This window comes from Rhopalosiphum maidis, chromosome 4 (genome assembly GCF_003676215.2).
Source record: "Rhopalosiphum maidis isolate BTI-1 chromosome 4, ASM367621v3, whole genome shotgun sequence".
Taxonomy (NCBI): domain Eukaryota; kingdom Metazoa; phylum Arthropoda; class Insecta; order Hemiptera; family Aphididae; genus Rhopalosiphum; species Rhopalosiphum maidis.
Window position 1 is genome coordinate 42,985,432 of NC_040880.1, and position 19,856 is coordinate 43,005,287.

General features: G+C 27.1%; 1 protein-coding gene across 1 annotated transcript; it reads left to right on the forward strand.

Annotated features, from left to right (window-relative positions):
- Positions 1–4,429: 4,429 nt before the first annotated feature.
- Positions 4,430–19,768, forward strand: LOC113556550 (interference hedgehog-like). Its single transcript, XM_026961571.1, has 13 exons — positions 4,430–4,706; positions 14,843–14,945; positions 15,078–15,713; positions 15,878–16,099; positions 16,166–16,321; positions 16,385–16,540; positions 16,814–16,903; positions 16,984–17,197; positions 17,504–17,663; positions 17,739–17,958; positions 18,109–18,324; positions 18,401–18,600; positions 18,675–19,768. Exons 2-13 carry the CDS (start codon positions 14,882–14,884, stop codon positions 18,822–18,824), a joined length of 2,484 nt encoding a protein of 827 aa, XP_026817372.1. The 5' UTR covers positions 4,430–4,706; positions 14,843–14,881; the 3' UTR covers positions 18,825–19,768.
- Positions 19,769–19,856: the final 88 nt, after the last annotated feature.

Below are 19,856 nucleotides of genomic sequence, written 5' to 3' on the forward strand. Positions count from 1 at the left end.
AGTCCGGTAAGACGTTCTTAACCAATGGTGTTTCGTAAATATGTTTTTAGACGTTTTAACGTAGAAAAGGAACGTTCTGCACTTGCATTAGATACAAGGAGAGTGGCTAAAATTTTGAGAAGAGTATAAATGAGAGGAAAAAACTGTTTATCACACTTTTCCAATGTTTTAATTGCATTTAACTCATTTTAAGTCATCATTTATTTCTTACCACTTCTTTGTCCATAATTGATACTCACCCAACAGATTTTCAAGTTTTCATTTAGCAAATACATCTTATGGATTTCTGTCAATTTGTTTTTAGCTTCATCTTTATTTTTCATAAATTTTGGCAGTAAGATCTGGAGGTTCCCAATCTTTTCATGGTGGTTAGAAAATCTGGCTGCTAGTTCACTTTGCACATGGTTAATAAATGGATAATAAACATTTATTTTATAATATACTTCGGCTGTCTCTGCAGGATTATTGCTTCGTCCTTGTTGTCTATTTGTGATTCTAGATGCTGTAAGGGACTCAATAGCTAACAATTTTTTAGAATCTGTTACAATTTTTAAAATTTCCTCATCATTTCGTAAGTCTTCTAATGTTTTTTTTACGATACCTACATATTTGCACGCTTTGGTTAAATCAATATTTTGAGTTTGAAGAATTTTATTAAGATTTGCGGTGAAGCTGAAAACTTTACGCAAAATGAGCAACGATACTACAAATTGAGAGTTTTCTATTGCTTGTTGTAATTGGTAAGCTTGTGATGCACATTCTCTTCGACTATCTTGTAGTGCTTGCAGTGCATTTGTTACTACAGATAGCATTTCTGCAAATCGTTCTACTGCCAAATATTTTTCAATCCAACGGGTTTCACAGAGAGAAACCATGAGTGAGTAGCTCCAGCTGAATCTGCTACATCTTTAAGAAGTCCATCACGCAACGCGGATTGTCTAAAAAAATGTATTACTGTCTTAATTGTACCAATATAATTTCGTATCATCGGAATTTCACAAGAATATGACAAAACCAAATTTAAAGTATGAGTGGCGCAATGGATGAACTGAACTTTTGGATATTTCTCTGTGATTATTGTGCACACTCCTCAAAATTGACCACTCATCGCAGCGGCGCCATCGTACCCTTGGCCTACTAGCATCTCCATATCTAATCCAAGAGTCATCGTACATTGCATGATGGTGGTGGCCAGCGCTGAAGCTGTCACGTCTTTTACATGCACAAACTCTAAGAAATCTTCTCTGGCTAATATACTATCTGCAGAAGAATCGTCTACATACCGAATGCACAAAGCTAATTGCTCATATCTTGATATATCTTGCGTTTCATCAGCAAGAATGGTAAAAAACCCAGCATTTTTTATTCTATTGACAACATTTTCTTGAATAAAATTGCCACATAGATCAATAATTTCGTTTTGTATTGATGATGACGTGAATTGATGGACTGTCGGATTTTTGGGATAAAATATGTTCCTTTAGGAAAAGATCTCCTGATCTTGCACGAAAATTGATCATTGTGGGGGGGGGGTTCTGTTAAACCTATTTTACCAGTTTCATTTTTACCCCTTAAAGCTATTTGTTGACGACCACATAAAATAACAGTTTTAACAATAGAAATCAATTTTTTTCTATTTTCTTCGGCTTTTCTTTTATTTTCTGAACTTATAGATGTTACAATATCAGTAGTTTTCCCTGTCATAACTGATATAAAATCTTGAGCTTTTTCAACCGAAAACATATGATAGTTCGCCTTACTATGACTGTCAAATATTTGTTTAGCTTTTTTCCAATTTATAAATGGGATGGCCACTAAAGACTGTAGTTCTTGTTCCCCACGACCACCATAATTACGACCAAATAAAACACACACTTTGCAAAGAGCGCCTTTGGCAACAACTGAAAATACGAGCCAAGAATATTGTGCCATCCTATGGCGTTGGAAAGAAAGACGTCATTTATCACTCACGGGAAATTTATATGATAAAGGTGGCATCCACGGATTTTGAAAAACTTTTAATTTTTTTTCGTTATCTGTCGGTGGATTCCCTAAATAGATTCCTACATCATTTTCAAATAAAAGCTCTTGTTTTCCTTCAACGGAAGAAACTTTTTCAAAAGAACTTGAAGGATTAGTTGAGTCAGAAACGAAAAGAGATGAGAGTTGATTAATTTGGGTGGTTTCGTTTTTACTTTCAGGTTTTTTTTTCTTCTTAAAAAAGTTTAAAACCGATGGCTGACTTGTTCGTTTCATTTTGTTTCTGTCATAAAAAAAAATTAATTTTTGAATAATATGTAATCTTATAAAATAATTTGAATTATCGAATTATAGAATATTAGAAATTAGAATTCCTAGAGTGAAAATAGTTCGCCCAGTGAACAACAAAAACATTATAATATTCGACATTCAAAAAACTATATTTTTATTCTAAACGGTAATATAAAAAACGAAAAACCTATAAAATACGTGTTTCGCGAATAAACTAAAAAAAACGTAGAAATGATGGTCATAACATAAAACCGATTGTGCAGATAATAAAAAATAATTTAATATCAATATCATAGTAATATAAAAAAAATTAACTTAACAATGATTAACATGGATAGATCAAACAATGGATAGCGTCAACAACGTGTTGTTTCGACGTAGGTCATTGTAGCAAGATTGCGAATGTCAACTATATGTTAAAAATATATAGTATATACAACATAGTAATATATGTCAAATATAAATGAAAAAACAAATAACAATTTGATGTTGAAAATAAATAATTCTGATTGTATTTATATAATATAAATTATTAAAATTAATAAATTACCGGCTTTGGCTGGAAAATAATACTTAGATTACACGCAAACTGACACAATATCAATGCGTAACAGCTCGAGGAAAAATGACTTGATTTAATTATGTAAATCGGTATTTTGTAATTTCAAACTACTGTAATAAATTCTTATACTATTAATAAACTATTGTTAACAGTATTGCTGGTATGGCCGTGTGCGTCGTGGGTCAAAATAAGATACGGGCACACAATTTTGTAGTCAATATTTTATATAAATAACTATTACAATATAACATAAGATATCAATCTAGATAATCATTATTTTTCGTACCAAACGCGTACTTGTAAAATTGTTTTACATAAATATTCATCTTCAATCTTCATTGTAATTTAGCAATATATTATTTTTCTAATGTTTAACTAAAAAGTCATTTTTGTTGTTTGTAAGTACCTACATAAAACCTAGCATCTAATACCTAATTTTTTTCTGATTATTATTATTATTATTAATTATTAACCGATTGGGATTTTTAAATGGGAGGGTTTGAACCCTCACCCCCTTACCTACGCCCCTGTTTGACCTACCTACATATAACTTATCTATTAAATATTGAAAAAATAGGTATCAGGTATCAAATTAAAACACAATCAGCATTAGCAGCAAATACATTGTAAATACCTATACATAATACAATTATTACAAATTTACAACAGTATTACAACTTACAGCAGAGTATAACAGAACATTTATCATTGTTATATTAATTATTGACAATTATTCACAATGAAATTAATATTAATAATTACCTATAGAATTTCTTTGGTTATAGGGTCTCCAGTCTATGTAATTTTGATACACAATCAGAGGGAAATCCTCGTTTTTAAATTTTAAAATTTAAGTCATGATTTTCGTAATTTTTAACTTAATGAAAAATATGAAAATATGAAAATAATATACTTAGTATAGTTAATAAATATATATATGTCTCTGCACAGAATTATTTTTCGTGTGCACTTTTTTCTTTCCTCTTTGAATTCCACCAATGAGGCAATGATTTAAATCATAAGAATAATAACCAATAAATTTCTTATGGCATTTTGATATAACTCGTACATATAAAAACGACATCACTAAAGATCCTGAGCGCGTTCTAGACGTTCTAGTATACCTATCTATTAGTGGAGAGTAAACAGTATAGGGAATAGAGTTCGGCTTCCTTTAATCATATTCATAATTTATATATTAATTTATTCATATCTATCTACTATAGACAATAGTATCATAGTCTATGATTCATAGTATCAACAAACGTATATATATATCTAAATAGCAGATCAGAGTAACTGACACGCAGACATAATATTAATACTTAGTATTATGTCTACGGTCTGACAGATTCTGTATTCTACTGTACTATAATTGTGTATTTGTGTGCTGTATCAGTATTTACTATTAAATTCTTTAACTTATGATAATTTATTATGTATATGGATTTATCATCAAAATACAATGTAGTCGTACTATAATTACAAATACTAATACTGACAACACTGTTCCCAATCCTTGTTATTAACCTCAACGCGCATGCGTCAGATACCTGAACCTGTTTTGTTTGTCGGCATTTCAGACTTCAGTTTCCACTTTCCTGCAGGTGAATCAGTTCACTTGTTTCCGTTCAACGTCTGTGGTGTTTGTGTGCTTGTGCGGTTAAACTTATTACATTTAGCACTAGAACCGTCCGTTACTCAGTGAAATAATATTTAATTATAATTAATTACGTGACTTTTGAGTAATTAAATCGAACATTTTTATTTTTTTTCGTCTCCGTGAAGTATAAAAAGTTAATTATTTAATATTATTATAGGTATATTTCAAAATAATATCAACAGATATGTCAGAAGTTGTCCATTAATTTTGGTGAGTACCTTCTTAGTTCTTACCTTATTTAATTTATAAATACCTATATATTTTTTAAGTTACTTAAGAATTTTAAATAGGATATACCCATTTATTCAGTTCACGTAATTTATGTTTTTTTATTACATTATCAATTTTTGTATTATATATCTTTCTAGTTACATTTTGTTTATATAGGTAAGTTTTTAATTATTGGATTTATCCATATATAATTTTATGTTTTCGTTTGAAATTGGAATTATTTGTATTGTTGTCCACAATATTAAATAAATACTTAGTCATGTATTTTAACTCGTTGATGGAAAAGTAAACTAATTTTTCAGTATTTACTACCTAAGATATTTTTCTCATGAAAGTTTACTTAAATATAGCAGGTACTATTAATAAAATATTATTTTGTAGTATTTAAAAAAAGATTTTGTAAACCATTATAAATAATATAACTTGTATCTACTTATAATCTATATTTTATTGTAAGACCCGTTATTATATAGGTATACATTATACATATTATGTGTTAATTTATTATATCTAAATTGTATATCTTGATTCTACCTAAAATAATATTCTAATATCACTACTTGAAATTCAATCAATGGGGTATTTAATATTAAAAAATATTTACATTTTACAATTTTGGTACAAAATGTATGGTAATAATTCCAAGGACTTGACATAATTTTAAATTTAACCTAGCTTAAATATTTTTTTTTTAAGAATAGCTCATAATTTTATACATTTGCATGTTTCTGTGTAAGGTGAATATTATTCAAAATCTGATTGGACAGACATTTGTATGATATTCATTAATTCATAGTATGACAGTATGTATATACAATACAATTCCAAAAATGTATGTTGTATATTTTTGCATATTTTACTAAATTTAAATTATTTTGTTTATTTAAAGATTTTATATAGTTTAATAATAAGATAAAATAATAAATCAACAAAAATTAAATTTAAATTACCTATAGTCTATAGGCTATAAAAGAAATCTTATTAAAAAATAAAGAGCCTTCATAGCCATTTTTATTATTAATTATTTTTATACTAATTATGTGTAAGTATTGACTTATTATTAAAATTTAAAGTGGTTACCTAAAAAATAAAATATTCAGTTTTAATAAAAATAAAAATGATAGTACTTCATGTTTGTATTTATTTTTACAATTTTTGAATAATTATGGACTTTGAAGTTTATTTCCATATAGATGCATATTAAGATTCTTTAATGCATTCATAACTATATATTTAATTGTTTTTAAGCATAAAAGTTATTTACCTTGTTTATAACTAATAATATAGCTTAATATAACCTGATAGCTCTATTCGCCATATCCAAAAATTATAATTATGTAGGTAGGTATTCAAAGCAATTTAATATATTATCATTATGTTCATACACAATTGGGTTATGGAGATTTGAGTAAATTTTTAATTATTAATTATACTTTTAATTAGCAGATAAAATTTCTTAAAATGTCTTTGAATATAAGCTTAAATTAAATATACATAGCCTATACCTATATTATTTTGTCTCAATTGGAAAATAATGGATTATTTTCTTTCAAGTGTTACTGATTTCATAGAATATGAATCATTTTCTTATATGATTTACTCGAGGATTTACTATTATTTTTCCATTATGTCAAGTAAAATTATATTTATTGTTTTTCATTTTAGATCTTAAGTAGGACAAGTGTTTTACATGAAGTTTATATTATGATAACTTAATTTAGGTTGTCTAATTTATTGATAAAAACATTCACATTCAACTATTTATCTATTGGTAAATAAACTTAAATACACTTGACGTCTTGACATATATAATTTATTTACTAAAACTATACAAAACTAATTATAAAAAAATTATGTGTTTAAAATAGTTTTTCCTTTTTAAATTTTCATAATAATACAATGTTATATTGGAGTGAACTGAGCATGATGACTGAGGTATCCAACACCCACTACCTAGAATCTGTATCCTGTTTGTATACCATTTTAGTATTAATACCCACAAGTATTTTTATACATTTTTAAATATTAAATAATTATCCATAACATTTCTAGAAAAGTGTCTAAAATTATACCTACTTAAAAATCAAAACGATAAAATTAATAAAAACTTTTAAATATTTTTTACCTCTTGGTTAATCTAACATAATGAAGTATAGGTATTATAGTAATATTATTATTATAATAATCTACTTACAAAATAATGTACGAATTTATTTTTAGAAATGGAAATATATTTTATATAGAAATCAAAATACCTTTAATGTCCTTTGTAAAAATTCTTATACATTTTATTATATTACATTATTACAATATTTAATTTGTTACTTTTCACAAGTACATATTATAATATGTTAATACAGTAAACACTATAAATAGGTAAAAATTAAATATAATCACTAATCAGTAATCATTATTATAGGTTTTGTTATTTTAAGAATAATTAACATTTTTTGTATACTAGACTATTCAAGTTTGATTCATATAAATGTATAGCTTTATAAGTTAATGCAATATTATTAGATCCTGTTTCCTTGATAGTCTATACCGTTAATAACGACTATTATTGCATTTTATTGAATTAGTCGTGTAGTTTTAAATATACGCGTTTAATAGTGTTGTTATAGTTACAAAACCTATTTTATGATCATGTTAATTATGTACCTCGAGGTATTAATAGTGTTTCTATGCTATATAATCAGTGATTTTTTTTTAAATTACAAAGTGATTCATACTATCAAAAAATTTTTTTCCATCCTTATATGTTGTGTGGGAACGGCTATTGTGTTATATTATTAAAATATTGGGTCCATTGTTGTGTGCCTAGCAGCCACAATAAGCATTAAAACATCAGACAGCTGTGGTTAATCATGATTCACAGACCTGTCTCGTATATCTCCCATCATATCTTCGCTTGTTCATCCTGAATACGACGTCATACGTGCTCAGACAAAAAAATTGACACTTTTCGTTTTCACAGTGTTTATATTTTAAAATTAATTTCTATATTATCTTATTAAAGGAAAATAAATTCCTTAATGGTTTTATTATGGTGTGTTTATGATCTATAATTTTATTTTACATAATAATATACCTATCGTATACAAAATTTAAAATAATAATGCGTGACTTTTATAATATGCATATAAAACAAACAGTGTGTAATAGTAGAGTATTACTTGATACATTATATATTTTATTATACTATAAGATTTTTATTATAATATTATGTAGTTTAAAATTAAAATACTATATATGAACGGAATTGCATGTAGGTAACACCGTCCGTTTTATGTGGGCGACCAGATTTATGTGTATGTAGCTGAGACATAATGCATAGTGAACCCACTATTTTATTGTTCTTTGTATCATCACGAACTACATTGGTATTAAACGGAAAGAGTAAAACTAAAATAAATCTGTATTGAGATAATATTTGTGTAGTTAAAAGGACATGTTAGATGACAGGTAAGCGGCACAGAAGGCCCAAACATTCCAGTAGCGTTCATTGTTGATCTAAAATTGTTTACACGTAACAAAGAATAAATAAAATGAAAAAAAAATACCTACAAATCGTTATTGTGTCCCTATACGTTTTAAGCCTTATAAATTCCGACATTTCAACAATATTTTGCTTTTGACCCACTAAACTATGTAATGTATTTGAAAAATATAAAATGGCGCACAATAGTGTTAAACTCAATGAGCCTATAGTTGTTTTGTACCCTTATGTGTAAATTACATGGTGATTGTGTCTGGTTTGTCAGATGTTATACTTGTTTCTCACAAGGTACAGTCGTACAGGCCCTTAGGTTATACGCCTACTGCCTTTAATAACACCGTATAATCACATTTCGGTGCAAAATGTTACACTTATTATGTTATCGGCTAATCACTTTTTCTCTCCCTTGTTCGTATGAGCAACATATAGGTAAGTGTGTACCGAATTTTTCTCCGTAACGAATAACGAGATGTTCTTTGTTTGAATTCCAAAGAAATGAAACCTATTCAATTCGAGATTATCAAAGGGTTTGTTAAAAGAAAAATAACCAACATAAACGATAAGTTATTATGTTTTTTTTTCAACACAGCCACGCTGTATTTGTTAGATCCTATTAACGACTGACTTGTTCGGATCCATAGAATTGTTATTTATAAAACTGTAATGTAACTAGATGTGCACATTATTTAATTCTATCTTTGTTAAAAAGTGCTAGTCATGTATTTCTAAATCTCTGTAAACATGTAGATAAATGAAAACTCAACATAATTAAAAAAAAAGATTCTTGGACCCGACCCGTTCTTGTTTCGATTTAAGTACTCGTATATTTGTAAACTAAAAACTCGTTTTGTGTTCCATCAATGAGTGAAAAAAATCATTCTTAAATCAAAAAATATAAAGTAGTGAAACAGTGATGAGTGATATCAATCGTAAAGAGTTAAATATTTGGGTATCTGAGAGGTGATGTACAGAATTCCCCTATATTAGTCGGTAGAGTTACCTACTTAGTAATTTTATCGAAACGTTAAGAAACACCTTAACGTATGTGTAATAATCTATAAAACATCCAAAATAAATCAACTTCCGCCTGTAATTGTAACCTATCAGACTTGATTGATCGTTGTTTCTTGCTTATAGGATCAGATTTCCACTACTCCTTTTTACCGTATTTAAAGTGTTTAGTTAGCCGGCTTAATGTAAGTAAAAAAAACATATACACGTCTATAAGTATACTGTACGATACGATTATATAACCGGTTCGAAAATATTTTATACAGACATCGAATTTGTATAACAAGCACCAGAAAATTCGCATTGACATCATACACAAGGAAAAGAAAAACATTTTTCGTTAGTTATATTATCGAAAGAGAGACTGGTTTCCTTTTAAGTATACCGATTGTATATTTTTTTTAAACAATTAAAACGGAATTTGTGTGCTTTACTCGTTCCTATTTTTTTTATTGCAGCAACTGCTTATTGTGATATTATTAAATAGAGCCTCCGATAGCATTGTAATTAGTATTTGTCGGACTTTTCAATCATTACCATTACTTATTTAAGGTTGTTTTATTTACGTCAATTGTATTGAAATAATAATACATCTCTATAAATAAAATTATTATTTTAAGCTAATTTTATTTTAAAAACAATGCATTAATCATTAATACATATAAAAAAACTAGTTAACTGTATCTACAAGTTTTTGATACTCATATTAATCATTTTTATTTTTAATTAATCCTTAAATAATCAATAATCATTGATCATAACAGTAGACACATAACAAAATTATTATGAATTTTATTATTTAATTTTTTTCTTTAGCTGAACATATGTGATTTAATCATTTAATATTCATTACTATTTCAAACGAAGTTTTGAAAATATTAATTTTTATTAGGCACTATTAAGGTTCAACAATCGTTAATCGTTAAAAATGTAAACTGCACTCCGAAAGAATTTGTATTTGCATTTATTTATTTTTATTAATAGATATTATTGCTATTCTATCCATAAAAAATACTTCTTCAAACAATGCCGGTTTTGAAGGAATAATAAATATAATAAATAAACCTACTAGCAGCATCTACAACAGTAGTAGTAGCAACAGGTCCGGGTTGGGGAAGATTCAGCATTCCAGGTCGGTTGTTGTATCTTGTGGATGGTTTTGTTCCACACCAGTTCAGGTGCGTTCATCCAAAGACAAAACATACACGCTGCATTCTCTTATTGGATCTTCAAAACGAATACATTTATCTGGTATAGGTTGTTTTTCTTTCAATTCATTCGTTTGGTTGAATTTTCTTAACATAAAATAGTTTAAGAAATACTTTTTTTTATACGAGAGTTATTTGAAAACGTTTATTTTGATTTAATATCTTGTTGTATATCGCTGAATATAGCTTTCCGTGTTCGTTATCTGGTTTCCTTGTAATAACGCACCTTAAAACTGCATTGTATTGTACATAATAATATGAGCGTCAGTATTTCGCTTGCCTAGTGCATACATATCTGTATCCAGCAAAAAACAATCGTATAACGATTCTTAGTTTATGAGATAAAAATATACTTAACTATTATTTATGATTAACTAATAGGTAGGTATGTTGTGTAGTTTGATTTAAAATAGACGTAGGTGAAAAACACACGGGATATGTTATCCAAAATGTGATTTATTTTTTTATACTTATGCTTAAGTATAATATATATTTATACTAAGGTATATAATCGTTCCACCCAGACAGCACAATATGCAAACCAACACATCTTTTTACGTCCGCTTCATCTTGCATGTCCTTGTTTCCACTCTGTGCACATTTTACTAACCAAACCAGACACATAAATATCGTCTTAGAATATTATTATTCTGACTTAACGTATTTCTGTACATGTTATTATCAGTTACAAACACCGTGTTTATATTGGATGTTTACAAAGTTATCGATACTCGAACATGCTTATGTCGCTTATATTTATATACATATTATTATTTACACTTATGTGTATAATATTTATAAAATACAGATACAAATATGAACATGTTGACATTGCATTAAATTATTATTATTATTTTTATTCCAGGATCAGTTCAATATACTATAGTCAAAACCTCTACATTGGCATTTTTACAAGTGTCAATACTCGATAATCGTGTATAACATAGTATATTGTTAATTAACACATCAAAGAATGAGTAATTGCTGTTGTGAATTTTGAATAAATTAAAACCCAACCTAACTTATTATACTTATAGGCATAACTAATAGTATAATACGATCGTATGATGTGAGCCATTGTAAATATTTGTGAAGATTTTATGCTTATAAATGTCATCATACTTTTTATTATAATTAAAATTTTTAGATTCTGAACTGAGTGATGAATGTATTGATTTTACAATGATGTGTGTTTTTATTTTTATTTTTGTGTCTGTTATCACGTTTTGGAGTAGTAATAATGCTTTGATTTTTGACTCCAGCCCCTCTTTGAAAAGGAAATTGGATCTGGTTAGTATTTGTGGGGGGGGGGGTCAAAAGTAAAAAACCTTCAGTAGTTTTCAAAATCTTAAAAATATAACGGGAAAACGGGAATTTTTTTACATAACCAATTTTTGACTACATCGATTTTTTGATTTTGCTGTAACTCTAAAATGAATCATTGTAAATACTTGAAATTTTCACCAAATGTTTATATTAGCATTATCTATTAACGATTAAATTTTCAAAATATTTAGAATTTTTTTAAACTATTTATTGACCATTGAAATTTTCGATTTTTCTAAGTTTTTTTTTTTTAATGACTATAACAAAAAAAAAAATGGCTATCCAAAAAATCTTTAAAATTTAATGAAAGATTTATTATAAATTGTTCTTATTGTAATAAAAAAAATCAAAAAGCGTTGGTCACAATTTTTGTTTATAAGCATTTAAAGTTCAAATGTTTACAAAATCGCGGGGAAGGGATTTGAAGTTGAAAATTTATAACTATTTTGTAATATCTATCTAAGGTTAGAAAACCCAACACAAGGTTTTGCATAATTTTTTCTTCGAATAACTATAAAATAAAACTCAAGCGTCAATCTAGAAAAGATTTTATGCGTAAAAAATTTAATTTTTTACGAAATCGCGTAAAATTACTATATATTACTATTTAAATATAGGTAATAATATAATATATCTTACAAATTATCCTAGACTGATAAATCATCTCTGTTCAGAATTGTTTTTCCTATAAAATGATACCTGTCATTGCATTCAAATTTAACTCATCCATTTTAGTGACCTACTCCCCATCTCTACTATACAGCAGAGTTATACCCACTTGCCCACCTTTTATTTTTAAATTAAATTGTGTAAATACCTATCTTATAAATTATAATACTTATAAGTTATAACTGTATAAATATTACCTTTTTTCTAGTATTTATAAATATATATTAATATTAGTAATATAGAATTCGGGTATTTTTAATTTATAAATATATTTTTATTTTATATGTTAGTACGTGTCAGTAATAATTTATTAGTTTATTATAGGTCATATAACATTCTCTATTTTTTTTTTTTTTTTTTGTGAAAAGTGTGAGATAAAATATTTTTCAGATAACTTCCTTTTCCTGTTCTGCAATCGTTTGAATTTGAACCGCATACCATGCGATAATTAATGCCTATAGATGTGACGGGTCCTATGAAACTGACCTAAAATTGTGTATTCACAGACAGAGTTAAATTTCTGTTGATTAAAGAAAATTATATTCGTGCCACTTAACAGTTTTCAATAAATATATAATAATTTTTCCTAGTGTATACATTTGAAAAATAATTATATGAAAATAGTAAATATCATTATTTCATCTACTGAATTAACAAACACGGCTGATATTTACTTTGATTAGCTATAAGCTTATAACTTATAACTTTTAAGGTACATATCAGTAACGTATTTATGGGAGGGGCATGGAGAATAGATCCTATATTTAGAGTTTATATAAGTAGTACAGTTTTATTGTTATAAAATGCTTTATATAGAGTATGGATACTTTTATAATGATGAATTATGATATACCTAAACAAACATATTATCCAGTTTTCGATAAAATCAATTTTGATTTTTAATGTATTTTATTTAATCTCGATGATCTTGAGGTTAGGTTCAACCAGAAAGTATTTAAAGTGCTTCAAAACTGCTCCTCAAATTAACGTAAACAATAAAAAAATATGCACAGGTTTAAGAAACCAATACATTCTTAACATTCTTTGCTCAGCTAAAAAACTAAAATTTAAAAATGTCGGATCATTACGTCATAAATCTATGATTTCAAATTACTAATTATTGTATTATTAGGGATGTAAAAATTGAAACTAAACATATATATAATATATTTACAATAGTTGTACTTTATTACCTCAATCCAATGTACACCACTATTTAGCACCTAAATAATAATATTCGTTTATATTAGAAAAATATTTTGAATAGACCGGCTTCTGGGTGGCACCAAAAGCTTATAATTCAATACATAGTACCCCTATGAAATCGTTCTTTTATTTCGTAATGGTAAATCCATTGTTGGAAACTTGACACCTATGAAGCCCTTATTTCCTACAAGTTTTATATGGTATAGGGGTTTGTTTTTCTATAACTATAACAATACATTTCGAAATTTCATAACAACTAGTTACCACTGAAAAAAGTAGGCTTGTATGATGTATATAATAAATAATAGATAATATAATGTCATAGTCTATCGAAATCAATATAAATTTGTATTTGTGGTTTTATTATGCCTATTGGTAATGTTTTTCAGTTTAAAACAATGTATTTAATTATAATTTTATATTGTACGTCTTGTACATTTTACTTTACTTGTTAAGATATCATATCTAACAGTAAACTTCATAAAGTCATGAACTCAAAAGGATTTTTGTCTCATTAGCAGTATTTGTAATCGCGTGCAAAAACACGTTTTAGTATGCTGTATTTTATAATATATTGCTTTCTTAATGTGATTTATTTAAACCACCAAATAAAACTACCGAAGTGAAGAACAACGCGACATTCTTGTTTCCCAACCTTGGTAAAAACAGGTGCTTGTCGCTTGTTGTAAAAAAAAAATTTTTTGAATATCAAATTTTATGCTTGACGTAAGAATTCAATTTGTTTTTAAAAATTGTAACTCATACAGTATTTCTATATAATTCAATTAAATAATAACTTTATTTTGTGTACTTAAAGCTTAATATGCTAATGTCTAAATTAATAACACGCATAATGTGTTAAACAAATTAACATGGAAATGCAATATAAAACTACTATATTCACTATGTATATCTTCTACATCTTTCTGTGTTAAATACAAATGTAATAGAACTGGTTTTAACATTATTTGAGAAGTTAACAATTTTGGACACTAAAAACCAGAAATTTATTACCTGAAGTTCTAAGATTTTTTTATCTATTATTTTTCTTTTAAATTTAGTTTTTAATGATGAGTTAATTTAATAAATAATGATTCTGCAAATATTTAAATGTGGTTTCTACTATATTAATATAAACGGATAAAAACAAATCTTAATATTATATTTCAATTAATGATTACTTTATTTTGTTCCAGAAATAATAATGAAGTGAACTACCTAAGCCAATAATCACAATGATTTATTGGGGGGTTTTAATCCCAATTTTAATCATTTTAGAATTTTCAAGAAATACTACAGGTGTGATAATCATTATTTTTCATAATATATTTATAATTATATTTTGTTTTGATATTTTTATTTTTGTTAAAATTCTATGAGTGTTTTGTCTAAGTTATATTTATTAATCTATTTTTAACTTATTGTTTCTAGCAATTGGAATCTATTTTATACGGTCACCTGAATCGTTGGTAGCACCACTTCATGATGAAGTAGTGTTTGACTGCACTCTTAATATTAATGTGGACAATATAAAATGGCTGCATAACTCAAAGGATTTTATACATCCAGCTCCAGTACATACCAACAGTAATAGTAGACTTGTTGTTAAAGTTGAGAGTATTGCAGATACTGGTGATTATCAATGTGTGGCTACTATTGGTGCATCTTCTTTGGCATCCACAGCTGCAACATTGACCTTGGCGACGCTGAAGGAATTTGATAATCGTTCATTATTATCAAATGACGATACATTTAAAATTACTGCAGGGAACACAGTTGCTTTAAACTGTGGAAAACCTATTCAAAGTGATCCACCTGCTTTAATTCAATATTATAAAAATGGTCAACCATTACTTAGAACAACTCCAGTATCTTCAGCTGGATCAGTACTATTGAAAAATATTCAATCTGAACATACTGGCCATTACACATGTTCAGCAACCAATAATATTTTATCTCAAGTAATAAATTCTTCTATGTCTTTATACTTGGATGTTCGTTCGAGTCATGCTGCACTATCACCAAGGTTTATAAGTAAACCATCATCTTTATATATTGCTCAAAAATGTAAATATTTATTTTCAGTAATAATCATTGGTTAATTAATTATATACATTTGATTCCTATTTATATTAAATGTATTATTTTATAACAATATAAAATTTGTTGGGGGTTTTTTTTCAATACTTTTAAAACTCAACTATGAATTTATTTTATTCTAATAATTTTAGATTCAAATGTTAGTATTGAATGTGCCCCATACGGTGAACCAGTGCCTACAGTCAAATGGCTCGGAGTTCATAAGAACATACTTATAAATGACAACAAAACCAATATTGAAACGGGCTTATTAACTATACGTAATCTTAGTATTGAAGATTCTGGTGTATACGATTGTATTGCTGAAAATAGTTATGGAAAAATCAGTCATTCTATAACACTTCAAGTTCAAGGTAAATATTTTTTGACAATTCTAATAACACATATTTTAATGTATCAAATGTTTTTTTATATTTTAGAGCTGCCCTATGTTAAGAATGGTCCAAGTGAATCTGTGGTAATAGATGAAGGCAGTTCTGAAACATTAAAGTGTGAAGCTATGGGAACACCAATTCCCAAAATTATTTGGTATCTTAATGGAAAACCGGTTAATGATACAAATATACTTGTTAAAGGTTAGTTATTCTGAGCAATAATTAAAAAATTATAATTTATTTAAAAGAAATTATTTTATTCAGGAAGCGTTTTGACTTTAAACAACACTAAAAAGTACCAAGCCGGATTTATTCAATGTTTTGCATGTAATATCTTAGGGTGCTCATATTGGGCTGCTATGATTCAAGTCAATCCAAAACAAATTACACAACTTACTTCTCAACAACATTATTATGAAGGTGATTTAAATAATTGTATTATCAAAAAAAAACTATTCTGTTAGTTTATTTTGTTTGTAAATTAACAAGTTCACCTTTAGAATATTGAAAATATTATGGTGTACAATAATATTAACATTGCATAATTAAAAATGTGTGCATGTATAAAAAACATTAACCATACATGACATTTTTTTTAAATAGTTATTTTTGGTTTTACCTATTTTAAACATTGAGCAAAAAAAAAAAATTGTGGTGATAAAAACAGGAAATAATACTAATTTTTTTTTTTAGATTCTACAACACGGTCTCCACAACGAGATAGAAAAGATAGAAACCACAAAGGAAAAGGTAGAAAAAAAGATAAAAAGAAAAAAGGAAATGGTATGTTAAATTATAAAATATTCTATGGTCTATGTATGCAAATTATTGTTTAAAATTTTCAATGATTTTTATTTTTATAGAGATGGTTCCTCCTTCACAACCAAATGTAACCAGATTAACAGAAAATTCAGTGATGGTGCGATGGTTTGTTCCACCAAATGATGGACTGCAAATTCGATTTTTTAAATTGCAATACAAAGAAGTTGGTGGTAGTTGGAATACAAGCAGTGATGATATACAAATGCATATTCGATGTTATCAAGTGGACAAGTTATTACCTGATCATGATTATGTGTAAGTGTTCAACTTAAAAACATTAGTACTTCAATTTTAATACACTAACATTACAAACAATATTTTTCTAATTAATTTAAAGTAAGTATCTACTTGTCAACAAACTTTCAATATTTAAATAAATTTCATGTTTATTTAGAACTGAGTTATTATTATCCAAAAATAGTTTTAGCATAAGCTAATTTATTTTTCAGTTATAAATGGTCAGTTTTATTTATTTTAAAAGTTGAATTTAATATTATTAAAACAAAATAATGTACTACTGATGAACTAATTTTAGTAACATAAATCTTCATTATATTTCAGATTTAGAGTAGCTGCAGTGTATTCAAATGATGACAATAAATCTGGTCCTACTTCAAAACATTTCTATTTGAGTAGAGGACCACCCAACAGATCTTTAATACCTCCAACCTTAGTATCTGCTAAAGCTGTTGATAGTACTTCTATATTATTAGAATGGGAGGTATGTAATACTAAATATTTAAAAAAAATTGTATTTCAAACATTCCTATTAAACATCTATGATTTAATTTTTTAGTACCTGAATTCTGTACTTGCTCCAGTTCAAGGGTTTTATGTTTATTATCGAGCTACAAGTACTGCTGGTGATTATACTAAAGCCATAGTTGATGGCCAAGATACCCGTGTATTTGTTGTTACACACTTAACTCCAGATACTTCATATGATTTGAAATTACAAAGTTTTACAGTACACGAAGCTTCTAATTTTAGCACCATACTCACACACAAAACATTTGGTATGTATTATTATACTTTAAATCAAAATAAGTAACTTAAATGTATATAAATATTGTACCTTGTACATACACATAAGTTTTTGTTTTAGTTATATTATATATTAGCATTATATTATATTGCATAACATTAAAAAAATTTTATTTTTTTAGGAGAACCTAAAACTAGTACAGATACTCCAAAGTGGACTGATAATATTCCAGATAATGTTGCAAATAATAATAATGCATATTCGACAATCGGTGGTGTGAAGTCACTCTATGTTTTGCTTGGTGCAGTTGTTGCTGTAATTGGAGCTATTGTACTACTTATATTTTTTACTGTATGCATTTATAGCAAACGAATGTCATCACACTCAAATTCACCAGGTAAATTATTGTTTTTTTTTGTGTAAACTTCTGTATAGTATTACAATACATTAACTATTTTCTGTTTAATTCCTAGAGCTTAACAAGAGTTCTGAAGCAGTATCAGGACTAGAGCCATTATCAATGAATGGGTTTGCTCTGAAAAATGGTAAAATGGTTAATGGATGCACTTTGCCAATGGCCTCTGACAATACGCACAGCCACACTCATCCACCCAACGGATATGTGATACATCCAATTAACATAACTAGTAATCCACTGGCTCCTGATGCTAAAGTAAATATTTTTATTTTATTAACTTTAAATTTATATTTTTATTGAATCATCAAATTATATTTGTTTATTTTTAGAATGCTATAGAGATCTCTTATTTGGCAAATCATAATAACAATTGTTCTGAAAATGAAATTAATTCATTGCCCAGACGAGCTATGCCCTTGCCTACAGATACTCAAAGGACGTGGCATTCTAAAGACGCAAAAGATGAAAACTATGTTTGAGGTAAAAGTGCAGAAACCATTGCTGAATACAATGTTGTTTTTAAATGAAGAACGGTGTTCATCTGTCAGACTGAAGGTGGTTTTATAAATAAATAAATAAGATAGAAATCTACAAGACTGAATGCAAAGTCCTGCCAATAAATTGCTCATTGATAAGATACTTTTTATAATTATAACAACTCAGCTTTATTAAGGATTATTTTGTGTATACTTTTATTACACAGTCAATTTTTTTTATTTATGTATAATTGCATATTTTTTGTACAATTGTCAGTATTGATATTATAATAATTGCTCTTATTTGTTTGTTAACTATTCTTTTTATTTTTACATTGTTTTTAGTTATGCAGGGTACTTATGTGATTTAGATTAAGAATTTATATTTATACAATTATAGAAATTAGATTTTAGTGTACCCATAAATAGTTGTGATGTGTGTGTTTAATTGATTTAAACTAAAATTTAATTAATCATGTACATTAACAATATTACTAAACAGTGGCATGTTAAACTTGTTTTAAATGAACATCAATACTAAATAAGTCATCCAACATGTTCTAAAACCATAGTTAATTTTAATTTCAATTTTGGCATAATTTACTATCTGTCCAGTAAGAGATCATGCCGATTTTGTGCATCCCCGTTTGACACCTGGTCATTGAGACTGGTTCCTCGATAATAAGATGTTCATGTGATTACGGAGAAGACCTAATTTTTATCGGATCACAGCATGTTCTTTTGCTGGACATTGTATAGTAAAAATTCTATATCATTGCTATCTATAAGACTAATAGTTTATTTTTTTCCTTAAATACTTACTGTTATTTTAATTTATGTATATAATTTTTAATTTCATATTTATGCTACACTACCTCATAAAACTACCACTCAAATGATTTCTTTGTAAAGCAAAACTGTTCCCATGTCACTGTTTAAAATATTCTCTTACTATTAATTTTGTTCGCTCATATTGTAATTCAGTATTAACAGTAACTATTTTCTACTTCCTATATTTGTGTTTCTTATAATATT

What these genes read in the sequence shown, in the direction of transcription:
- LOC113556550 (XM_026961571.1), top strand. Translation starts at nt 14,882, where the DNA reads ATGATTTATTGGGGGGTTTTAATCCCAATTTTAATCATTTTAGAATTT. An exon ending in ATTTTCAAGAAATACTACAG is followed by an intron (nt 14,946 to 15,077) that starts GTGTGATAATCA and finishes TATTGTTTCTAG; the next exon opens with CAATTGGAATCTATTTTATA. An exon ending in CACTGGCTCCTGATGCTAAA is followed by an intron (nt 18,601 to 18,674) that starts GTAAATATTTTT and finishes GTTTATTTTTAG; the next exon opens with AATGCTATAGAGATCTCTTA.